Here is a 19,440-nt window from a genome sequence, read left to right as displayed (position 1 = left end):
TGTTGAGTCGAATCAATAAACATTAAATTACAGTTTAAAAAAGAGCACCCACGCTGAAAAGTTTTTATTGGCTAAGAAACGCGGTATGACATAGAGAATATGGATTTGACATTAAGCCAGTGGTTTTATCTAGTACCGCACGTGTACGGATGAGTTGTACTTATAACCTCAAAAATTTGAAATATTTTCGTTTTTACAAGAATAACTGATATATTATCCTCTATAACTAAGTGCAAAATGGCAGATCAAGGTACAGGTAATTTCTTTTTATATTTATAATATTATTTTTTTGATATAATGTAAAATTAAGAGCGGCTGATAACGTTTACAGTTCCACATATTACATTTTAATTATTTTGAAAATTCACATAGCATTTATTTAATTTAATCGTAACATAAATAGTCGTATAGATATTTTGAAATTTACTCAGTAATTTTCTAATAAGTCAAACGAATACATTTTACTATTGTTATTAAATTTCGATGTTCTTAATAATGTTCAATGTAAGATTGATTTCTTTTGATGTTTCAGCCATTCCTTCGAAAGACAATTATGAAAGTGAAACAGATGAAACAAGCGACAATGATAGCGGAGATGATTGGGATGAAGAAACAGAAGATTTTGAATCTATACCGTGTCTTTTTTGTAATGAAATCACCAGTAACTTTTCTATGGCATTGGAGCACCTTACAGCATTACATAAATTTGATTTGAAAGAGTTTATAGTCAAAAATTGTTTGGATACTTATACCTACATTAAATTAATTAATTTTATTAGACACAAAAATATCTTGCCTGATCAATTAAATGCATTAAGCATAAAAACATGGGAAAACGAAGAATATTTAAGACCTGTTATAGAAGATGATCCTTGGCTAATGTTTGGTAAGTATAAGTACAAATCAGTTAATTATAAATTAACGTTTTCTTAAATTAATTGATTTTCCTTTATTATTGTTGCCTATAAAGATATTGAAGAGATAGAAGAAAAGATAACAAAACCTGTTGCATATACCGTAAATTGGGAAAATGGTCGAGTCACAATGTCTGAGACACATTTTGCTGAATTACAAAGAACTATACAAATACTTAAAGCACAATTAGAACAACGTGAATCAGCATGTTTCTTAGCAAAACAGGTATTCATTCGCAGAATTTAATATCTATGTATATTGAATAAAACAGTTAGTAAAGCGTATTCAATTTCAGCAAATAGATGAAATGTCAGAAAAAGCACAAAAATTGGTTTTGGATAGTGATTTAGATGAAAACAATACCCTTACATCTTTTAGCAATTCTAACTGTAACATTGATAAGGGTTACTTTAATACATACAATCATTTTGCTATACATCACGAAATGTTAACAGTAAGCATATGGATTCTTTAATAATGAATACGATATTTTAATAACAGGAATAATCTTTTTGCAGGACAAAGTACGGACTGAAAGTTATAGAGATGCATTATTAACAAATGCTAATAAATTTAGTAATTGTGTGGTACTAGATGTTGGTTGTGGAACTGGCATTCTGTCTATGTTTGCAGCGAAAACCGGAAGTCGCAAAGTAATCAGTGTAGATCAGTCTGATATAATATATCATGCGATTGATATAATAAGGTAGACAGATTATCTACTTGTATATATATTTCTTTTAATATTTGGATTTTCCTTCAGGAATATTTCTTTTTAATGCATTCTAGGGAAAACAATTTAAGTGATATTATCACTTTAAAAAAAGGTCGGCTCGAGGATATTAACCTTGACGAAAATAAAGTTGATGCGATCGTGTCTGAATGGATGGGATATTTTCTCCTGTTCGAGGGTATGTTAGACACAGTAATTTACGCAAGGGATAATTATTTAATTCCTGGTGGAATACTTCTTCCTAATAGATGTACACTGAGTATTGTGGGAAGCGGAGATACTAGTATGTATTTTTTAAATAACGGAATTATAGTATTCTCGAACATTCTTATTTTGACTTATTTGACTGACTTGTTAATTTTTGTAGGAAGATATGTTGAACTTATTGATTATTGGTCAAATGTGTATGGTTTTAAAATGAGTTGTATGAAAGCGGAGGTTGTACGTGAGCCAAGCATAGAAATTTGCAACGCCGACGAATTAATAACGAGCACTGTTGAAATTCAAGCATTCGATTTATACAAAGTAACGAAAGATTGCGTAAACTTCTCGTCACCTTTCGAACTTAAAGTAAAGAAGACTGGATCACTGACCGCAATTGTTGGCTATTTTGATGTCTTCTTTGACTTGGACAATCCAATTTATTTTAGCACGGGACCTTACTCGCCTCCAACACATTGGAAACAAACAGTATTCTCGTTGAGTGAACCTATTAGCATTACCGAAGGTAAGTTGAATAAAAATTTAAATATAAAAGTTACTGATTGTTGAATGGAGAAAAGTAAATGCAAGAATTTTTTATAGGGGAAATATTACGTGGTAAATTAGTCTGTCGTAGACACGTTCGAGACATTCGAGGACTCATGATTACAATTCATATTAAGAATACGAGCCAAGTTTATTATTTAGAGTAATCGCTTTGAGGACTATTTAGTAGACGTAAGTGCCAAAAAAGGGAAAAAAGATAAAAATTAAATGATAAAAAAAGATAAAAATATAGGGTCCATAACAGCTTTCTGACTATAAAACTGTTGATGACTATCATTAAAAATTAAATATTATGCGAGGTACGAAAAAAACGTAGAAAAAAATCGTTCGATACCCGTATTTTTTACGATATTGCGATTTACATTTTAAACCCTTTTAAAGACCGTAGAAATTTACATAACTCGGTATAGATACGAAAAGCTTCGTATTTCTGCAATGATGAGGGTAGATATAAACAATTTTTATAGAATTTTTTTATTTTATTAAAATTTTTTTTATATAACCAAAGATTATGTTGATCGTTTTTATAAATTATCTTACATAAGCACAGTACACATTCTTTCTATAGGACATCGTCGTAATTAATGCGAACTTTATAGTAGACATTGTTTACGATTTGTGCCTTTTTCACAACTTACATTTGTAATTTACCATAAAGTTAATATTTTGAAAGATTAAGTAGTTCCGAGATAAAAGTGATATGGTAATGTTTTATTTTACAATTCCGTCGAAATATGAAAAAGGTTTTCACGATAGTGATAAAAGAAATATTTAAGTATATACCTGGTTGCACAAATATTTCATTGAGTCAAATGATAGTTTTAAATTTAAAATATGTTTAACGTTAAAATATGATATTCCTTTGGATGCATGTATTTAAAAAAAAAATCAAGTTTAATTAGTGCACCCGAGATTCTTGTTACGCTTTCATTACATAAACAACGATTTCGAATTCGCTCAAGTTGAATATAATCCAGCAGTCCTATAAATAACTCCGACAAAATGAATTAAAAAGGAAATATGCATGTTTTTACTGGCATATCTTCTACCGTCGTTATACTATGAATTTCAATAATTGATAATGAAATCGTCCAGAATTTATTTAAAAATACAAGTATTTTTGCCAGCTTTCTTGCATGTACTATTGTAGAATAAGTATTCACATTTAATAACTAACCGTTGATGAGATGAAAATGAATTCATACCAATTCTACATCCTATCTTATGTAGCTTATAAAGAAAATAATGTGATTACTCTCGATTTCATTTAAGTCTATTCTAGGGAAAAAATCCAAAATGGCACCATATTGCTTACGAATTTAGTTCCCTCTTTTAAAATTGCCCTGCACGTTGTTTATAAGTCAGGGTCAATTAAAAAGTACTTATGCTTCCAGGTTAAGGTATGTAATACAACTCTGTGATATAAAAAAATAAGTAATAGTAAATTTATTTGATCGTAAGTCAGGAGAATTATTGCCTTTCTTGATTGTAATATGTATACTTTTACATAAGTAAATAATCTATTATGCTATGCTTAAAATCAAATAAATTGAAAAAAATCTTACAAGTTTAAATTATTTCACATTCACATGTTGCTATCACGTATTTTTATAGAGTCAATCATACATACATATATATATATATATAAAAATGTGAAAGTCATTGTATGATATATATATAAATGTGAAAAATCTCAACATTTTTATTTCCATTCATACTGTTTTTCTCTATATTATTTAAATCTAGTCAGTATGTATCATCTATAATACTACATCTTTTTTTTTCTTAGTCTTTTAAAATTATCGACATTTCGATTCAATTAACAAAATATTTCTAATTTCCTTTTCAATATCAAACAGTTTCCTTTTCAATGTACATTTACAAGTTTTTAATTACAAAAGCGTTATCTTTTTTAAAAAAAACTTTAAGATATATGCTATAAGCAAAATTTACAGTAGATCACAAACGTTACTTTTACTTTTTTGTACAGTTTTTACAGCAAATGAAATCCTAAGCCTTCAATACCGAAAGTTTGGATTGTCAGTTTGCCAACCTTTTGCATTTGGTCCAAACTGATAAACTAATCTTCGACCGAGTACAGGTTGAAAGATTTTACTTTTATAATAGTACCTGAAAAAAATTGTTTATATGAAAGACATCACACGATCGCCAAAATGAATTTAATCGGAAAAAAAAGCGAGTGGAAAATTACCTCATTGCTCGGCTCAGTTTTTCATATGTCATTTTCGTGTTTCCTTTCCTTGAGCCCCACCGTTTCGCAACTTCGTCGCTCTTTACGAATCGAAATTTCGCCTGAGAGTAATCTTCCCAACAAATTAAACTCGGACATGTTTCTCGATTACGTAAAAGATCCCTGATGAACTCCCAAAGCTTTCCCTGACCAGTAGCTACACACACACACACACACATATGTATATATATCTTTACACGAGTATCGTCCAATTAACAAATATTTAAATTCAAAATACAATACTTACAATTCTTTTTTGGTTTTAACATTCTCGGTCTGCCTGGTGGTCGTTTGGTAGTAGAAACATCAATACTATTATTATCTGACTCTGTGTCTATAACAGTAAAATGTTTATGTATCTCGTTATGAGAGAAACAAATTATTTCCTCTATAAAAAAAAAAAAAATTCACATTACCTGATGTATTGTTGGAATTGATTCGTGCATATTCGTCTTCGGAATGGGGATGGATGGTATCAAACGATGGAACTACAATTATATAAATTTATTATTATATATTTACTTTTATGAGCGATTAACTACATCATTTATAATTTTCTTTTTATGAATATTCACGTAAATTACATACGTATATTCGAGATATGCTGAGAATGAAGTAGATCATAGAGTCGTTCTCCGTACATGGGGTCGTGATTGATAAAGTCATTTTTGGTAAAGGTGACCAACTCATTTCCTGGCACCGCAAGGCTATGTTGAATCAAACTGTATGGTTGCCCGATGTAAGAAGCCGCGGACATCAACCAGTTTATTGTTTCTTCTTGACACCAGTTTCTAATCGGTTTGTCTGACCAGCCGGTACCATCGATCTCGTTGGTTTCATCACCTATTGAATATGAGGTAATATGAGAAATTTGATAGAAATCGATGGAACATCGATAAACTTTTTTCCACAGAAATTACCAAAGTAACATTTCTTTCGAGATGGTTCGTAACTGCGCGTGGTCAGAGCGTTAGTTTTCAGCGTGACCAACGAGTCCATATCCAGTACAAAGTGATCGTCGTCGTCGTTTAGATTAGGAAACGAAGGGCACACCTGCAAGTAGAACATACGTATCGGATAACAAACAAATCCGAAACGAAATCGAGTTTCTGCGTTAATGACCTTGCTGGCGTCTTCGAGCGTCCCGTCTCTTTTTATCGCGGAAGGCTGAGAAAAACGAGATCGCGGCAATCTCGTTTTCTCGAACTGGCTTTTGTGCGCGCCAGACGGAAATACATATTTACGTCTCGATTCTCAGCGGAGGAGCATTTGCATAGAACAGATATCGGTAATTTACGATAAACAACTGCAGGTCGTTGTTTCAACGATTGTTTGTTTACTCTTTTTTCCTTTTAACATTGCGCTTTCAGCTTTATGCAAGTGTGCAGACGACATTTTAAATGATCAATAATGACATTTTAAATTAGTAATGACATTTTAAATTAGCAAACTAGCGTGCATAAGTGTTGCTTAATAGTTATTGAGCGACACTCTTTCAAACGTCACACTTTCATAATTTTGTTTCTTTTTTCCTTTTTCTCTCGTATCTTGTATCATCTTCGCTAGTTGATTCCTTCTTTTTAATTTCTGAATATTCAATTCAATTCTGAGTATTACTTTCTACATTTCGCAGATGAATCATCATGATTGATCCATCTTAAAATTCTTTAAAGGTAGTAATGGATTGAATTTTTACGATCAGTTATAAAAATTTACTCGATCAAAAAATTCCGATTACCATTTGCGTCAATATTTGCGCAATAGTTACTGATCACCAATATAACTGATCAGACAATCGTCAGAAATATTGTTTCATTTCGTCGAATGACAACTATATTACTACCACAAATCATTTCGCTAAATCCACAAATGAATTTGTTTTCGCACTTAGGTGCGAACACTCGTGCAATATAGACATTCGAGTTATCGCGTCTTCGATCGTCGTTATTCTTCGTAGAAATCCAATTTTTGCGATCTTGTATCTTCTCCCCCCTTCCCCCCCGCCGAGATGAAAAAAAGGATGTAAATTCTCGTTTCTAACTCGATAGAAATATATTTCATATTTTTTACGCAGCATCTAAAGAACGAATTGAAACGAATTGTTTGCTACTTTATAATTCAATTGCAACTAATTGTCGGCTATTTTTTCTGTTTCTAATTTATTTTTCATTCGTCACGATATTGTTTATTTCTTTGCCCAACTTTATCTCGGTATTTACTCAAAAAGCTATCGCTTGCGACATATGTATGTGCGTGAAGAAGTTAAACTGTTTTACAGCTTTCTGTTTTTTTCTCGTACATGTAAATACCGATCGAGAAAATACACATGCATTTTCTTAGAAAGTTCATTACAAAACACCAGCGACGCACGCGCTGCGGTATTAACAAAGCACGTGAAACTCGTGCGTTCTTTTCTTCGTGAAGAACTACAGAACAGGTAAATAATCAGTCATTAAACTGCGCATCGTTCACTAAAATCAATTCAACTTTATAACCTTCTGCAGGTAAATCGTAACTCACCTCCGCTAAGTCGGTTCTGTCGTAACTACCGAACAGGTCCATCCTCGAGTTCACTCGATTCTTCAATTAAATAAATATAAAGTCTGCCGCGCGAGCGCGACAACAACAGGTACGTCTACGTCGTAGAGGATGATCACAATTTACGCAAAGATAAACTGTATGTATGTATGTCACAGCGCAGTAAGTCGCATCGCTGTTTGTCGGGAACAGATTGCAACAAGTGCGTACGTTATGTACACCTTCGACTGCGACTAAACACGGAGGTCGTCGCGGCGATGTCGCGCAACGCGATACTGATCGCCGGTCGCCGAAATGTCTCTGACGAAGACGGCGTCGCCAAGCTGCCGACGCGGTGACGCGAAAGACGTCAGTGGGAGTACCATGGGGACGGATAGCGCGGATGAGCAGGTTTCAACGGGGATTTCCCGCTCTTTGGAATCGGCCAATCACCGGCGTTGTGCCTCGCGATAGCTGACGCAATAATTGCGGATACACAACATTGGCGGCGGTCTCGGAGATCCGGAGAATCCAGGGACGAAAACACAACCGAAAGTATATAGTCAACGCGATGGGTTATTCCCCGAGTGGCTTCGTTACTTTACAATCCAACAAGCTCGACCTCACTCGGCACGCTCGAGTATTTGTGGCGGTTATAAGAGTCGATTCCATTTTTTCTTTTTTTTTTTTCAATTTTTCTTCATCCGCGAAATTTTCATTTTTTTTTTTTTTTCAGGAGAGGTTAAATTTACGAATTTCACTTTTGAAATAGTACACGCTTCGAAATTTGAAAATTTGTCTATTCTGTGGAATGAAATTAAATTTGAAACAATCAAGAATTGGAAGCGATAAAGCTGCGTTTTGTTTGTGAACTCTTCAGATTCCTTTGAAGTCTGTATTTATTCGTGTCTTTTATTCTTTTATCTTTTCACAATACTCGCAATTGACTATAATTTATTAATATGATTTTGTTGTATTTCAGGGTATGTCCCAATTCCAATTTTAAGATCATTGTAAAGAAGATACTATTATGTTTATGGTATAATCGGTCAGACTGAATTTTTTTTTTTAGCTATTTTATACAGAAATGATCTCACGCAGTTTTTAAACTTGTATTTTTTTCATTTATCGCCAGAATTATTTGGAATTTATCGAATGATGCGGAATCAATTATACAATATAATGTACGAACAAAAATATTAATAAAAAACTTCGGATCTTTTTGCTGAACCAAGAGAATTATTGCAAAGAAAAACGTCAGGCATCTACATAAATAAGTATAAAATATCTCTAAAATATAAAGTATAAGTATAAGTAAAATATAAAGTATAAGTGTAAATAAGATAAAAATCAAAGTTTAAACGTAGATATAATCATTTACTGGCAGATCTTTTTAAAAGAAAAAATGAAATTTAATTTTAGAAGTGTGATTCACTAAAATGCAGATATTGCATATATCGCGCTTAAAATAGAAGAAGAAAGAATTGCATCATAAAGAATTAATGTGTTCCATTTAAAATTCGAACACACAAAGCATCTCCCGGTTTGTGTGAAAAGTTTTTTTAACATACATTTGGACAAATATATGTATGCATGAGAAATACGCAATACAAGTGTGTAGGTTGTTTGCCGCCAAGTAGAAGCACGTGTTGTGGAGTTTTGAATTTTCCCAGTTTAAATTACTGACTCAACTGATTAATATCAATCTTTTTTTTTCAGGTTAAAAGGTTACATGTTCAATCAGTTGTATATAAAATGATGCCACAAAAACAAGAATAGAGAAGAAATAATCAAATGTAATTAAATATGCATATCTATATATAAACATCTTATATGTACATTTTATTAACCAGAATGAAAATATTATCATAAATGACTACAGGCCATAGATGGAATTTCATTGAACAGCGTAATGTAATGATTTACATTAATATTAATTTGGGTCAATAAGGTAATATTTAAGTTAAGGTGAATATTATTTAACTATAGACACAATTAAGCTATTTATTTAAACATTTAAGCTCAATTTCATAATAATTTTTAAATCGGACTACTTCAATTATTTTATAAAATTATTCTCATATTTTTATATTTACAAACATTTTACATTAATAATCGTATCTCAAATGTTGCTAGCAATCCATGCTATTATACAGAGCCAAAGGTGTGTGTTAATCTCTATAAAATGGAAATTGCTATTGAACTTTGATTTTTTCCTGGAAGTATCTCTTTTTTTAAAAATTATTTATTGCAAATTAATGACTTGACATATGAAATCATTGATGAAAATTCGTCTTTGCAGCGAGATTTCATCGGTGCCTTCGTGACATTGAGTCGTTTGAAGATCTTCACAAAGATTCTATTTTTTTTTTTTTTTTCTTTTTAACGACGGTATTAATAGACACAGGTTGTTCGTCACATAATTCTCAATAAATTGACTAGCTAGAATCAATGTGAGAAAAGAAGAGAATAATATTCTGCGATAATGTGTTCCGCGCGCATATCAAATTTTCCTGGAATGTTGTAATACGTTTATGTGCAACAAAGGTGGATAGATTTTCAATAATGCAAAAATTGCATTCTTAAGCTTTGCATGCATCATATGTATGTATATGCCCGAGGAATATTTTCAATGAACCCACTAATGCTTCCAACTCGTACGTTCTGGCCTGTATACATATAATGTTTCCATCACGTTCGTCCAGACAAAATGCAATATTCGGAAAAGCTCTCACATTGGCGGCGCCTATGGACTCGTTTATTTATAGTACGCCACGATGTCTCGACATCAGAGTGTAAACATGTCGGTACTACCATGGACTTCATTTTATTTTACGATGTACCTTTCTTTCTTTTTTTCTCTCGCATGTATTCTTTTTCTTTCTGCTCTTTTCAATTATGTCTCCGCACCGGGAAGAACGCGCTTTTTATCATAACCGCAATCCGTGAAACTCCTGGGGATTACTAATAACCAATTCGAGGAATTGCGATCGTGCAAACCAACTTCGTCGGGCTTTGATTTTATATCGGCTCTTTCGAAATATTTCGCATTTCCTGCAGGGAAAATCAACGAATAAAGGAAATGAAGAAGAAACCGAGGCGACAGTGATAAAGAAAAAAAAAAGAATTATATTGGTGTGCTAATTAAGGAAGTAATGGTATTTTTAATCAGTCCAATTCATTATACGATCATTATGCAGGAAATATAAAGTTATGTGTCTGTGATTCATTTTGATCACTCATTTCATTTTCTATGCGGAAGAGTCGAAAAATTGTGACGCTCAATAACTTTTGAACCTAACTGTTTCCGACTCATCGTTCGTTTCTTTTTTTTTTTGGTTCCTTTATTCCCAAAATAAATGACCTATCATAACTGACCTATCATAAAAATTGTAAATAAAGTCTCAATTTTAATAATTTTCAAGATTTCCATTGGTAAAAATTTTTTTTTAAATCCTTTAAACCTTGTTGATGCTGTTTTCATTATATATTTTGTATTTGCTTTGCAGTTCCTGCGGAAGTATAAGGGTATCTCGTTTTGAGGGTTGCCCTGAAAGCATCTCTGACCACATCTCCTAGGATACGGATTTTGTGTATCTCGGTTTTCTCCACTTCCCAGATACATAGATCCTTCTCGTATTACACAAAGTTATCTGGGATCATTCTACATATTACAAAGTCGTGTTATTCAAAAAGACTGCATCACTATTTCAATTACAGGCTTGTATTATCATATTCCTATTCTATTTTCATTCATTTAACGTTCATTCTATTTTCTCTTTGAATCTATTTCCCCACTATATTGCATTTCTATCTCCTTCGTTACGCTACGCTTGTATAAAATCAAAATGAAATTATAAATGGTTAGTTATCACGTGATCATTCGCAACTAGCAAACGAAAATTCCAACGATTCCTTTTAATTTTTATTTGCAACAAGAAATAATTGACTTGTTCGAATAAATTATATGCAAATCTCGTGACGCGTGCATGCGTATGTACAAGCGGCCCATTTAATTGCAGTTGGTAAATATTTAATTGTATCGATATGCAATCATCACTTATCAAAAGTTCACCTCGCGTTAAACTTACTACCTTTTTAGGACATTAAGATTAAGAAACTTAGAAGATTAAATACTTGACGTCCTGTAAATAAACAATTTATATTACGCAAAAAAATGAACCAGACAGTACAATTCTAGATACTATACATGCAAATGTTAAAGCACACGTGTCATTACAAATGGAAACATAAGTCCTTATCGTAAAAAATTGTTTTTTTTTCTTTTTTTTAAATATATCACCATCGTGCACATTTATATATTTATTTATAATTATTTGTCATTTATATGGAAATGTAAATTGGTTCGAACAAGTGCTACGCTTCATAAACAGAATATACATATTAGTAATAATTATAGTAAGACAGACACGTTGACAGACACGTTGAAAATGCGATGAAAGGGACAAAGGAGATTGAAAATGAAATACGATCGTTTTTCTTACGCTTCTTCCATGGCTTACGGCAAACTTTTTTTTTTTTAATCTATAGAACGTAGTAACTCGAACTTCTGCGTAATCGTATGTGTTTCGAAACGGGAAAGGTCACCACGGACTGTCAAACAGGTTCATAATTTTTTTAATTCCAATGGAAATCGAAAGTCCTTAACTAACGTCATTGGTTGCGTACAATTCCCAAAATAAAAAAATGTCACGTGCGTATTAGAGAAAATAAACAAGAAATTCAACGTTGTTAAACTTGCTTAACCAAAGCTTCTCATTTTATCAGTAATGAGAATATAATCATGCTTGCAATTTAAACGGAAAAAAGTTTCAAATCTTACGTATATTTTTATTTACAATTACATGTCATATTTTTTTTCGGTCAAGAAAGTTCGAATCATCGGCGAATTATTCCATCGTGATCGATTAAAACGAGTAAAACCAGTTCACCCACAGAAGGTGCATTGCAGTTCGGGGGAAATCACATCTGCAAATAACAAATACTTGTGCGTGCGCATAAGATCACGTGGACGCGGGCACTGTGAATCATTCACAATGTTTGTTTCGCAACGCGCCGTACCGTCGAAAAGACTCTAGGCTTCGTTTCCAAGAACACGTGTCTTCTCGGGATGTTCCGCTCATTATCGTTCTCATCACATCCCAAGCGCGTATTCGCAATTTTTCCAGGCATGCCCAATTTGTCTAAAAATGAAAATGATCTTGACAGACGATCTTGATTTTTACTCTATCCGATCTTTAATTAGAATTTTGATGTTCAAATACACGGGCGTTTTCGTATATTTTTTTGGAATATCATAATGATTTTAGTAGTATTATAATGACCGTTATTTCCTAGATCATCGACAGATAAAGTTTCTTTTTGCATTATTAAGTCGTATGTTTAGTCTTTAGACAGTCTTCGATTGCAGTTCCGTAATGCCAGTTGTAAGCTGTACCTAGATTCTTACTATTCTAATTTCAAAGTTTTTCAAAGAAATTTTTAATGATACAGAATTATTAATGTTATTCGCTCGTAATAAGTGGTATTAAATAAATTCTAATAGTATGTAAGTATTCACTTCCATCGTTATCATGCTCGATATGTGTTTAATTACAAGTAGAGAATTTATTTTTTCAAAAAACTTGAGAGTTTATAAATAATTGGATTTCATTCCTTCTTTCAGTTAAGGAAATTGTAAGCGAGAAATTTGTTATTTTTAGCTTTTATACACATAATTAGTTATACGAGATTGCAGCGCAATACTGAGTTATACACGAGAACTTGCCTAAATGATTTCACGAACAGGTGCCGCGTCACCTTTGCGGGTTAAACAAGGATACTAAATATTACCTATAAACGTATTCTTGCTGCATTTGTGCGATTTTCAATAAATCTTTGGTATCAAACGTACAATGAAATATTAATGAGTATTCATGAATTATTGATGCAAAATTAAGTACTTACTATAAAAATTCTGTCTGTTTTTCTGCAAAAAAAGATAATGGAAGAATAATGAATATTTAAAACAATATTGCCCAAGTATTTTGTAACAAAGTGCTAAATAAAATAATATTTAGTACATATTTGTACATTGGTAATGATACAATGATGAAATCATACAGAAATTCTGCATACATGCACATAACAATAAACGGAAATACTGTGTATGTATGTATGTATGTATATATATATATATAATTTTCCATTTATTGTTACTATTATTATTTACTATTATTGTAACAGTCCATTGTTAAAGTCAATATAGAAGAGGTAAATTAGTTTAAATATCGTTACATGCTCCCAATATAAAAGTCATTAAATCTACATGATCTAAAATAGATGCTTATTAAAATTTATACAAAATCAGTTCGTTATTTATATTCTTATTTTTTATTATCGTCCGATGCAATTTGCGATGCAATTTGCGATGCAAATTTCGCCATGTAATCGACGCTATTTTCTCCCATCAGGCATTGCATATGTGAAACAACCTACAATATTAATACATTTTTAATGTAGATTGAAATGTTAATATACCAGAACTTTTTATTTTGTTTTATAGTTTATATTTACATCGGATGATGGACGATTATCTTCTATATTGGTTTCATTTTGATTTCTCTGCGAGATCTTCATAGGGGATTCCAATTGTCCTAGGAAGCTGCTTAATGAATATTCTGCTACCTGCAGTTTAATCTCATTATTAATAAAAAAAAACCTTTACTTAAAATTCTTAAATTCAACCTTAAAGATTTACCTCGCTATTCAACCATTGGTGTTCTCCTTCTTTAAGTATTTGTGTAGCGCTTGTTATAATAGAATTTGTGGATTTTGGATCTCTTGCCACTTCAAATTCAGTCAAAAAATTTTTCTCTTGTGGTGCATTTACAGTTATAGATGGTGATTTATCATCTTGTTGGTCATCAATCTTATTTATAGGAGGTTCGTTTATTTTATTTGTTTCTTGAATATTAGAAGTTACATCTTCTGGTAAATTGCTTGATGTAGATACTATTGGTAATACCCTTTGTACAATAAGACTCTTTTGCCTCACGGTTCTACCTCTTTTACTAAAACGTGTTGTAAATTTCTGTATTTAAAAAAAGAAAATTACTGTTTCTGAATTCCTTAAAAAAATATTGAATATGAAACGATAACGAACATCTAATTGTGTTTTAAAAGCATCTGGTGTTCCAATCTTGTGATAAGTTTGTGGAACTAGAGGTCTTTTGAAAGTCGATTCCTTCGTTGAAAGTATTCGAGAGGAAATCACAGTTTCATTGCTTCCAGAAGTATTATCATATACTTTACTCGTGCCGTAGCTATGTTTCGCTATAGATAATAGCTTTTGCAAAGTAAGACACAAATTGTCATCATTCAAAGTTGTTGATGTAGACTCTCCAGCGTGTTGTTCCCGATGATTCCAGTCCCACCAATATTCCAATGTGACTTTTGACTCGCGACCAAACTAAAAAACTTAGAAAATTAGAATTTGCATGTTTTTAATGATGAAAAGCAATTTGAAGTTTTAAATTTTTATTCAAAGTAAATTCTGACAAACCATTAAAAACAGATCTCCCACAGTAATGCTATTTGCTTCTTCAATGTTCCATCCTTTTCGAATCCTTTCAACAGTTTCTCTGCCTGGGAATCTATTAAATTCCGTTTTTTGTTCTAGACTAGATTTTTCGGTGTTAGTAACAGTTGGTTTTTCTGAAACATTACTACCAGATTCTATTGCGTCTACATCGCTGTTATTGTCTGGCATAGTACAATTATCCTCTGTACGATTCATACATTTCTTATCTACTTTATTTTTCTTAATCCCCTTCTTTCCAACACCTTTTATGTATTGCACTGATCCTAACAGATCCATTCTGGAACATTTTAGTCCCAGACGTTTTTCATAAGAATTTAAACTGACACTGTTGCTAGTTAAATATTCTCCAAGATTTACCATTGGCAAGGCAATTTTACTCCCTTCAGGTGGTGCAACTCGTAACAATCGGCTATCTTTCATTTCATTAACAACAGCATTTTCTAAATTTGGAAACTATAATTATCTGTATAGGATTTTTCACAATATTTTTTTCTTATTTAATGCAAAGCAAGATACTGGCGATTTATTTTGAAGGAAGGATACTGTATTATACTTTGCAGGTCTCCACCTTTGTTGCAGAAATATTAATAAACTAGACAAACGTCTTTGTATTGGCAATAAAGTACGTACTCTTGGATTCATAGAAGAAGCCTGTACTTGCCACCATGCCATATTATTGCGAGGTCTTAATTCTATTGTTATTCTAGGAGGAAGTTTGATTTCTTCTTGCCAGTCTGTGGAAGTATTACACGTTTAATGAATTACGTTATGTTCTAGATTTAATTTATTGAAAATACCTTCTAGCTGATTTAGTTTTCTTAATGCTCTACATATAGGTGTTTTAATTCTCATAGTTTTTCCTCTAAGTCTGACTTGCGTTGAACCCCAATAAACTAGTTCATTTAGTTTCAAGTGTACTTTTTCATATATTCTTGGCAATTTTCTTCTAAGTTCACCATAATTGATCAAACCGTACAGTTCTTGTGAGGTTTTCTTTACATCTGTACAATAAAACATTTGTATTGTCAAAATAAAAAAATCATGAAGAAGCATAAGCGTATGTTGAATAATCACCTTCTGAAAATTTCAGATGTTTCGATATTTTCAGCCAAGTTCTGTAATAAAAATGCCTAATCTGTTCCTTATTTTTTATCACAGCATCTGGCAGACCTTTTTTCTTCCCTTGGCTCAAGAAGTAACTCTGCAGGGCATCAAAATCCTTCCCATATTCGTTTAAAGCTTTGAAAAAGGTGTTCTTATCCTCCATAGACCACAATTCACAAGATCTTTTCAAAGATTTTACTTTCACCTCTGTATTGTTCTCCTCATCTTTGGAGTCTATTAAGTTAACAAATCTTTATCAATCGTACAACAAATTAGAATTTAATTATGAAGATACAGACCTTTTCTTTCCACGTTGTTACCATCACTTATATCCACTTTTAGTTTTTTCGTGCCTCGAACGACACGAACTTGAGTGTTCTTAGAATCCGTGGACACTTTCGTGTCCGTAGAACCCTGTACATTTTGAGACGAACTTTCTTCCTTCTTGCCTGCTGTGTTGATTCCCTGAACCTCAGAATCCTTGTTTCTCACGTTGCTCTCCATTCTACGTTTGCACGTGAAAAAATTATAAATGGCAACCTCAAAATGAGCTTCGAGTCCTTTCAGTCGTGCTAAACTTTATAACTTATCAGAAACAGGCAGCGCGTCGCCCAAGCTCATGATAAATTTACAATATAAAAATATCCTCACCGTGATTCACGACGTTAATATCATAATTAAATATATCAAAGAATGCTGTAAAAATCGTGTTTCAGCGTGGTCAAACTACTGGGAAACAAACATAACGGTGATTTATTATCGATGCTAAAACGTAGTTACGTCTATCTTCGTACTTACGCACGAACGTAAAGGCAAACTTTCTCATTGTTCGTGCTGCTTAATGACTCAAAGGGATTCTAATTTTTGTGCGAAAATAAGCACGATGTAGTCGAAAACAATTACGTAATTATGAAAATTTGACGACTTTGTTCAGCTTCACAAATACCTTCATGCATTCTTACGAGTTGAACACTCCTGACCACGTTTCTAAATAGACTGGCTACTTACTTAGATCTGCTAAACTTAAAATCTGAGAGTTAAAAACATATCTCACGATATCTATCATAAATATCACAAAAAATCACGTCGATTTCAACGAGAAACTTTAACGCTTGACTAAAATAATTAATCAACGCGTGTTGAAACTTTCGGAAGATTCAATAGCCTTTTCGAAAGTCTTCGAAAATTTAACAAGCAAAATTGAAAGAAAGTTTCAGATACCGCGAAATCTTGACAGCCTTAGACTCAGAAAGTTTCGAAATCTCAAAAATTCGACAGTTTTACATTCTGAAATTAGTTTTCTCTTCTGTGCAAGTTTTCGTTTTCTTTTCTGTGCAAGATTTCGCATACGAAATATTCACAAGATCTTCAATATTTTATGTAAAACATAAAATATGGATCTTTAGAGAGATCGCAAAAATTGTTAAGATTTTTAAAACCTATCAAGACACAAAAATTTGAATCATTTGTTCAAAGTGATTCGAATCTTCGTAACATAAAGGAACATCGAAAACCGCTTCGAAATTGAGATTTAAAACATCGTTAATCGTCTCGCTGCCTTCCGTCCGTGACATTCTAGAAACGATTTTCGCGCGGCGCCGGCGCTGGCCAGTGATTCGTCACGCGTGTGCAACGGCCGGCCAATAGGATCGCGCGGGCAACCGTGCGCCGAACCAATGAAATTCTTTCGTTTCTCACGCGTTGAAAGTCGTGTCGTTGTTTCCGATCTTGAACGAACGGTTTTCCATGATGTTGTTCGTGGATGGTGGCCTTGATAGGAAAACCCGAGACACAGAGCGGAGGAGCGTAGTGTACTTAATTAATAGATCAATCGATTCATTTTAAAGAGATCTCGGACGTTGACCGACGCCTTGATGGGGCGAATAACGACGGTGTACCACCCAGTTACCGAGCCTGCTGCGATATTATAATTGGCCAGAGCGTGTTATGCACTCGTCAAATTCGATTGCCATCCCGGTTTTGATAACTGTAACCTTGGTTATATTCACCACTGCGGGTCTACGTCAAAGGTGACAACGGGCCAAGAAGCATACAGTTTTAACTTGACTTGTAGCAACTGCGCAAGGGTGGCGCGAGGTGTTAGTGACAAGGTGTATCTAACCTTAAAATGCGATCATCCGCGATAAGCAATGTGATTGTACTGTTTGGACTGCGTTTGTTGTGTTGGTGTTGGAACACGGTGGATGCCAGCGGCGGAGCCCTCGATACAAGCTCGAACTTCCAGTCTGGCTCAAGTGGAAGTTCACATTCCAAAGTCACAGCATTCTCTGCGACACTTACCGATGGACTGGCGCAAGCTGTGGCTCAGGAAGCTGGTAAATTTTACTCCTATCACTTTGTCAATAATTTTTTTCGTTGCCTTGATCCTCTAATATGCATAGTCCGTGAGAGGTATCTATAACACACTGTATTCGAACTTTCCTAGGAATCTTTTGCGTGGTATATTATGGCCTTGTTCGTTTTTTTTTTTTTTTAATATGAAGGTGAAAGTAATGTTTTAGACGCATTTGAATATTTATTCCTGAAGGTTAGTTATTTTAAATTAGCCTCGCGCATTGAATTTTAATCCAAGCTATGGAAATTGGAGGGTTAACTAATGATGGGTTTAAAGACATCTTGAACTGCTTTGAAATTAGATCACCAGCTAATTTACATCATTATTTGTTGTATCGTTCAGTTAATTTTTTTGTTCTAATCTTTCATGTGTGTAAGTAGCTATAAGTGGCATGTACATGCACGACTAATACTTAGTTTTAAAAGGTTTTTGTTTATGATATTGATTGTTGATAGCATTCGGTGGTGTTTATAAGGCTTGCTTAAAAAGAGGATAGGCTTTCTTTTTTAATTTGATGATTTTGTTGTTATTAGCTGTAAAAGAGATACAAATGTGTTTATGATAAAAGTTCACATTGCGGGAGATAAATTTCACAAGTGATCTAATCGTTCAAAAGTTAATTTTTTACTCTATAATAACCTTTGTATTGTTATTATAAACTTTCAGTGTCTATTAACAAGATACACTTCTTTCGCTGTCATTCTTGCATTAATAAATAATTGGAGAAAAAGCTTCTTAAGTATCTTTAACAGATATAATTATAGGCCGAAAAGGAAAAGGCGTCTGTATAACAAGCTACATGTAATCATAAACACATACAATCAAACGTAGGCTGTTTAATTTATTACAGGTTCCGATACTTGTAACGATGACCTAGCTTGTCTTACACTGGCTTCTCATGATCGACTAGGTTTAGAAGCTATCAAATCACTTCACCGTCAACTAGATGATGATGCCAATGGAAATGTGGATCTTTCTGAGTCAGATGATGTAAGGAAATTTTTATTTATAACTCTCTTTGTGTATCATAAGATATAAAAAGCAATTTGTATCTCTTCTAGTTTCTAAGAGAAGAGTTACAATATGAAGCTGGATATGAGAGGAGGCAGAGGGCTTTTCATCATAATGATGATATGCAAATTAGCGTTCGAGAACTTTGGGAAGCCTGGCTAAGGTCAGAGGTATTGTCTAAA

General features: G+C 33.1%; 4 protein-coding genes and 1 long non-coding RNA gene across 19 annotated transcripts in view; 3 read left to right on the top strand and 2 right to left on the bottom strand.

Moving 5' to 3' along the window:
* The first annotated feature begins 6 nt into the window (after nt 1-6).
* On the top strand, nt 7-2,625 carry LOC122536796 (protein arginine N-methyltransferase 3). Of its 2 annotated transcripts, none has more exons than XM_043669486.1 (8): nt 7-250; nt 533-886; nt 971-1,140; nt 1,211-1,369; nt 1,434-1,621; nt 1,705-1,931; nt 2,016-2,375; nt 2,453-2,625. In XM_043669486.1, exons 1-8 carry the CDS (start codon nt 238-240, stop codon nt 2,560-2,562), a joined length of 1,581 nt encoding a protein of 526 aa, XP_043525421.1. In that variant the 5' UTR covers nt 7-237; the 3' UTR covers nt 2,563-2,625. The 2 variants fall into 2 exon arrangements, with proteins under 2 accessions (XP_043525421.1, XP_043525412.1); XM_043669477.1 differs by having other exon boundaries at nt 7-256.
* Nucleotides 2,626-3,839: 1,214 nt separating this feature from the next.
* Nucleotides 3,840-7,324, bottom strand: LOC122536816 (ETS homologous factor-like). Of its 2 annotated transcripts, none has more exons than XM_043669510.1 (7): nt 7,188-7,324; nt 5,588-5,720; nt 5,256-5,510; nt 5,084-5,155; nt 4,915-5,001; nt 4,629-4,824; nt 3,840-4,546 (listed from the first exon to the last, which is right to left on the bottom strand). In XM_043669510.1, the coding sequence occupies exons 1-7, from the start codon at nt 7,227-7,229 to the stop codon at nt 4,435-4,437; spliced, it is 897 nt and encodes a 298-aa protein (XP_043525445.1). In that variant the 5' UTR covers nt 7,230-7,324; the 3' UTR covers nt 3,840-4,434. The 2 variants fall into 2 exon arrangements, with proteins under 2 accessions (XP_043525445.1, XP_043525455.1); XM_043669520.1 differs by lacking the exon at nt 7,188-7,324 and adding an exon at nt 5,790-6,698.
* Nucleotides 6,783-13,472, top strand: LOC122536825. 7 transcript variants are annotated; one of them, XR_006308493.1, is made up of 5 exons: nt 6,783-7,104; nt 7,172-7,836; nt 7,921-8,461; nt 8,904-10,023; nt 10,694-13,472. It is a non-coding gene; the product is annotated as an uncharacterized LOC122536825 (long non-coding RNA). The 7 variants fall into 7 exon arrangements; XR_006308487.1 differs by having other exon boundaries at nt 8,904-10,336; XR_006308482.1 differs by having other exon boundaries at nt 8,904-10,342.
* Nucleotides 13,392-18,130, bottom strand: LOC122536750. 6 transcript variants are annotated; one of them, XM_043669412.1, is made up of 11 exons: nt 16,690-16,891; nt 16,543-16,620; nt 16,191-16,396; nt 15,862-16,125; nt 15,585-15,788; nt 15,331-15,521; nt 14,749-15,240; nt 14,350-14,655; nt 13,945-14,277; nt 13,761-13,871; nt 13,392-13,678 (listed from the first exon to the last, which is right to left on the bottom strand). In XM_043669412.1, exons 3-11 carry the CDS (start codon nt 16,393-16,395, stop codon nt 13,571-13,573), a joined length of 2,214 nt encoding a protein of 737 aa, XP_043525347.1. In that variant the 5' UTR covers nt 16,396; nt 16,543-16,620; nt 16,690-16,891; the 3' UTR covers nt 13,392-13,570. The 6 variants fall into 6 exon arrangements, with proteins under 6 accessions (XP_043525347.1, XP_043525355.1, XP_043525365.1 ...); XM_043669420.1 differs by having other exon boundaries at nt 16,543-16,617; XM_043669430.1 differs by lacking the exons at nt 16,543-16,620; nt 16,690-16,891 and adding an exon at nt 18,014-18,130.
* LOC122536773 (stromal interaction molecule homolog) overlaps nt 18,019-19,440 on the top strand; it is a 14,658-nt gene continuing 13,236 nt past the window's right edge. Inside the window, exons 1-3 of one of the 2 annotated variants that reach the window (XM_043669442.1) lie at nt 18,019-18,227; nt 19,098-19,237; nt 19,309-19,428. In XM_043669442.1, the coding sequence (XP_043525377.1) occupies nt 18,020-18,227; nt 19,098-19,237; nt 19,309-19,428 (468 nt within the window). In that variant the 5' untranslated portion in view covers nt 18,019. The remainder of the gene's footprint in view (nt 18,228-19,097; nt 19,238-19,308; nt 19,429-19,440) is intronic. The other variant, XM_043669451.1, reaches the window with a different exon arrangement.

The sequence above is a fragment of the Frieseomelitta varia genome, unplaced genomic scaffold, assembly GCF_011392965.1.
Source record: "Frieseomelitta varia isolate USP_RPSP 00005682 unplaced genomic scaffold, Fvar_1.2 scaffold_159, whole genome shotgun sequence".
NCBI classification, from domain to species: domain Eukaryota; kingdom Metazoa; phylum Arthropoda; class Insecta; order Hymenoptera; family Apidae; genus Frieseomelitta; species Frieseomelitta varia.
This window is presented reverse-complemented; position numbering and strand designations above follow the sequence as displayed.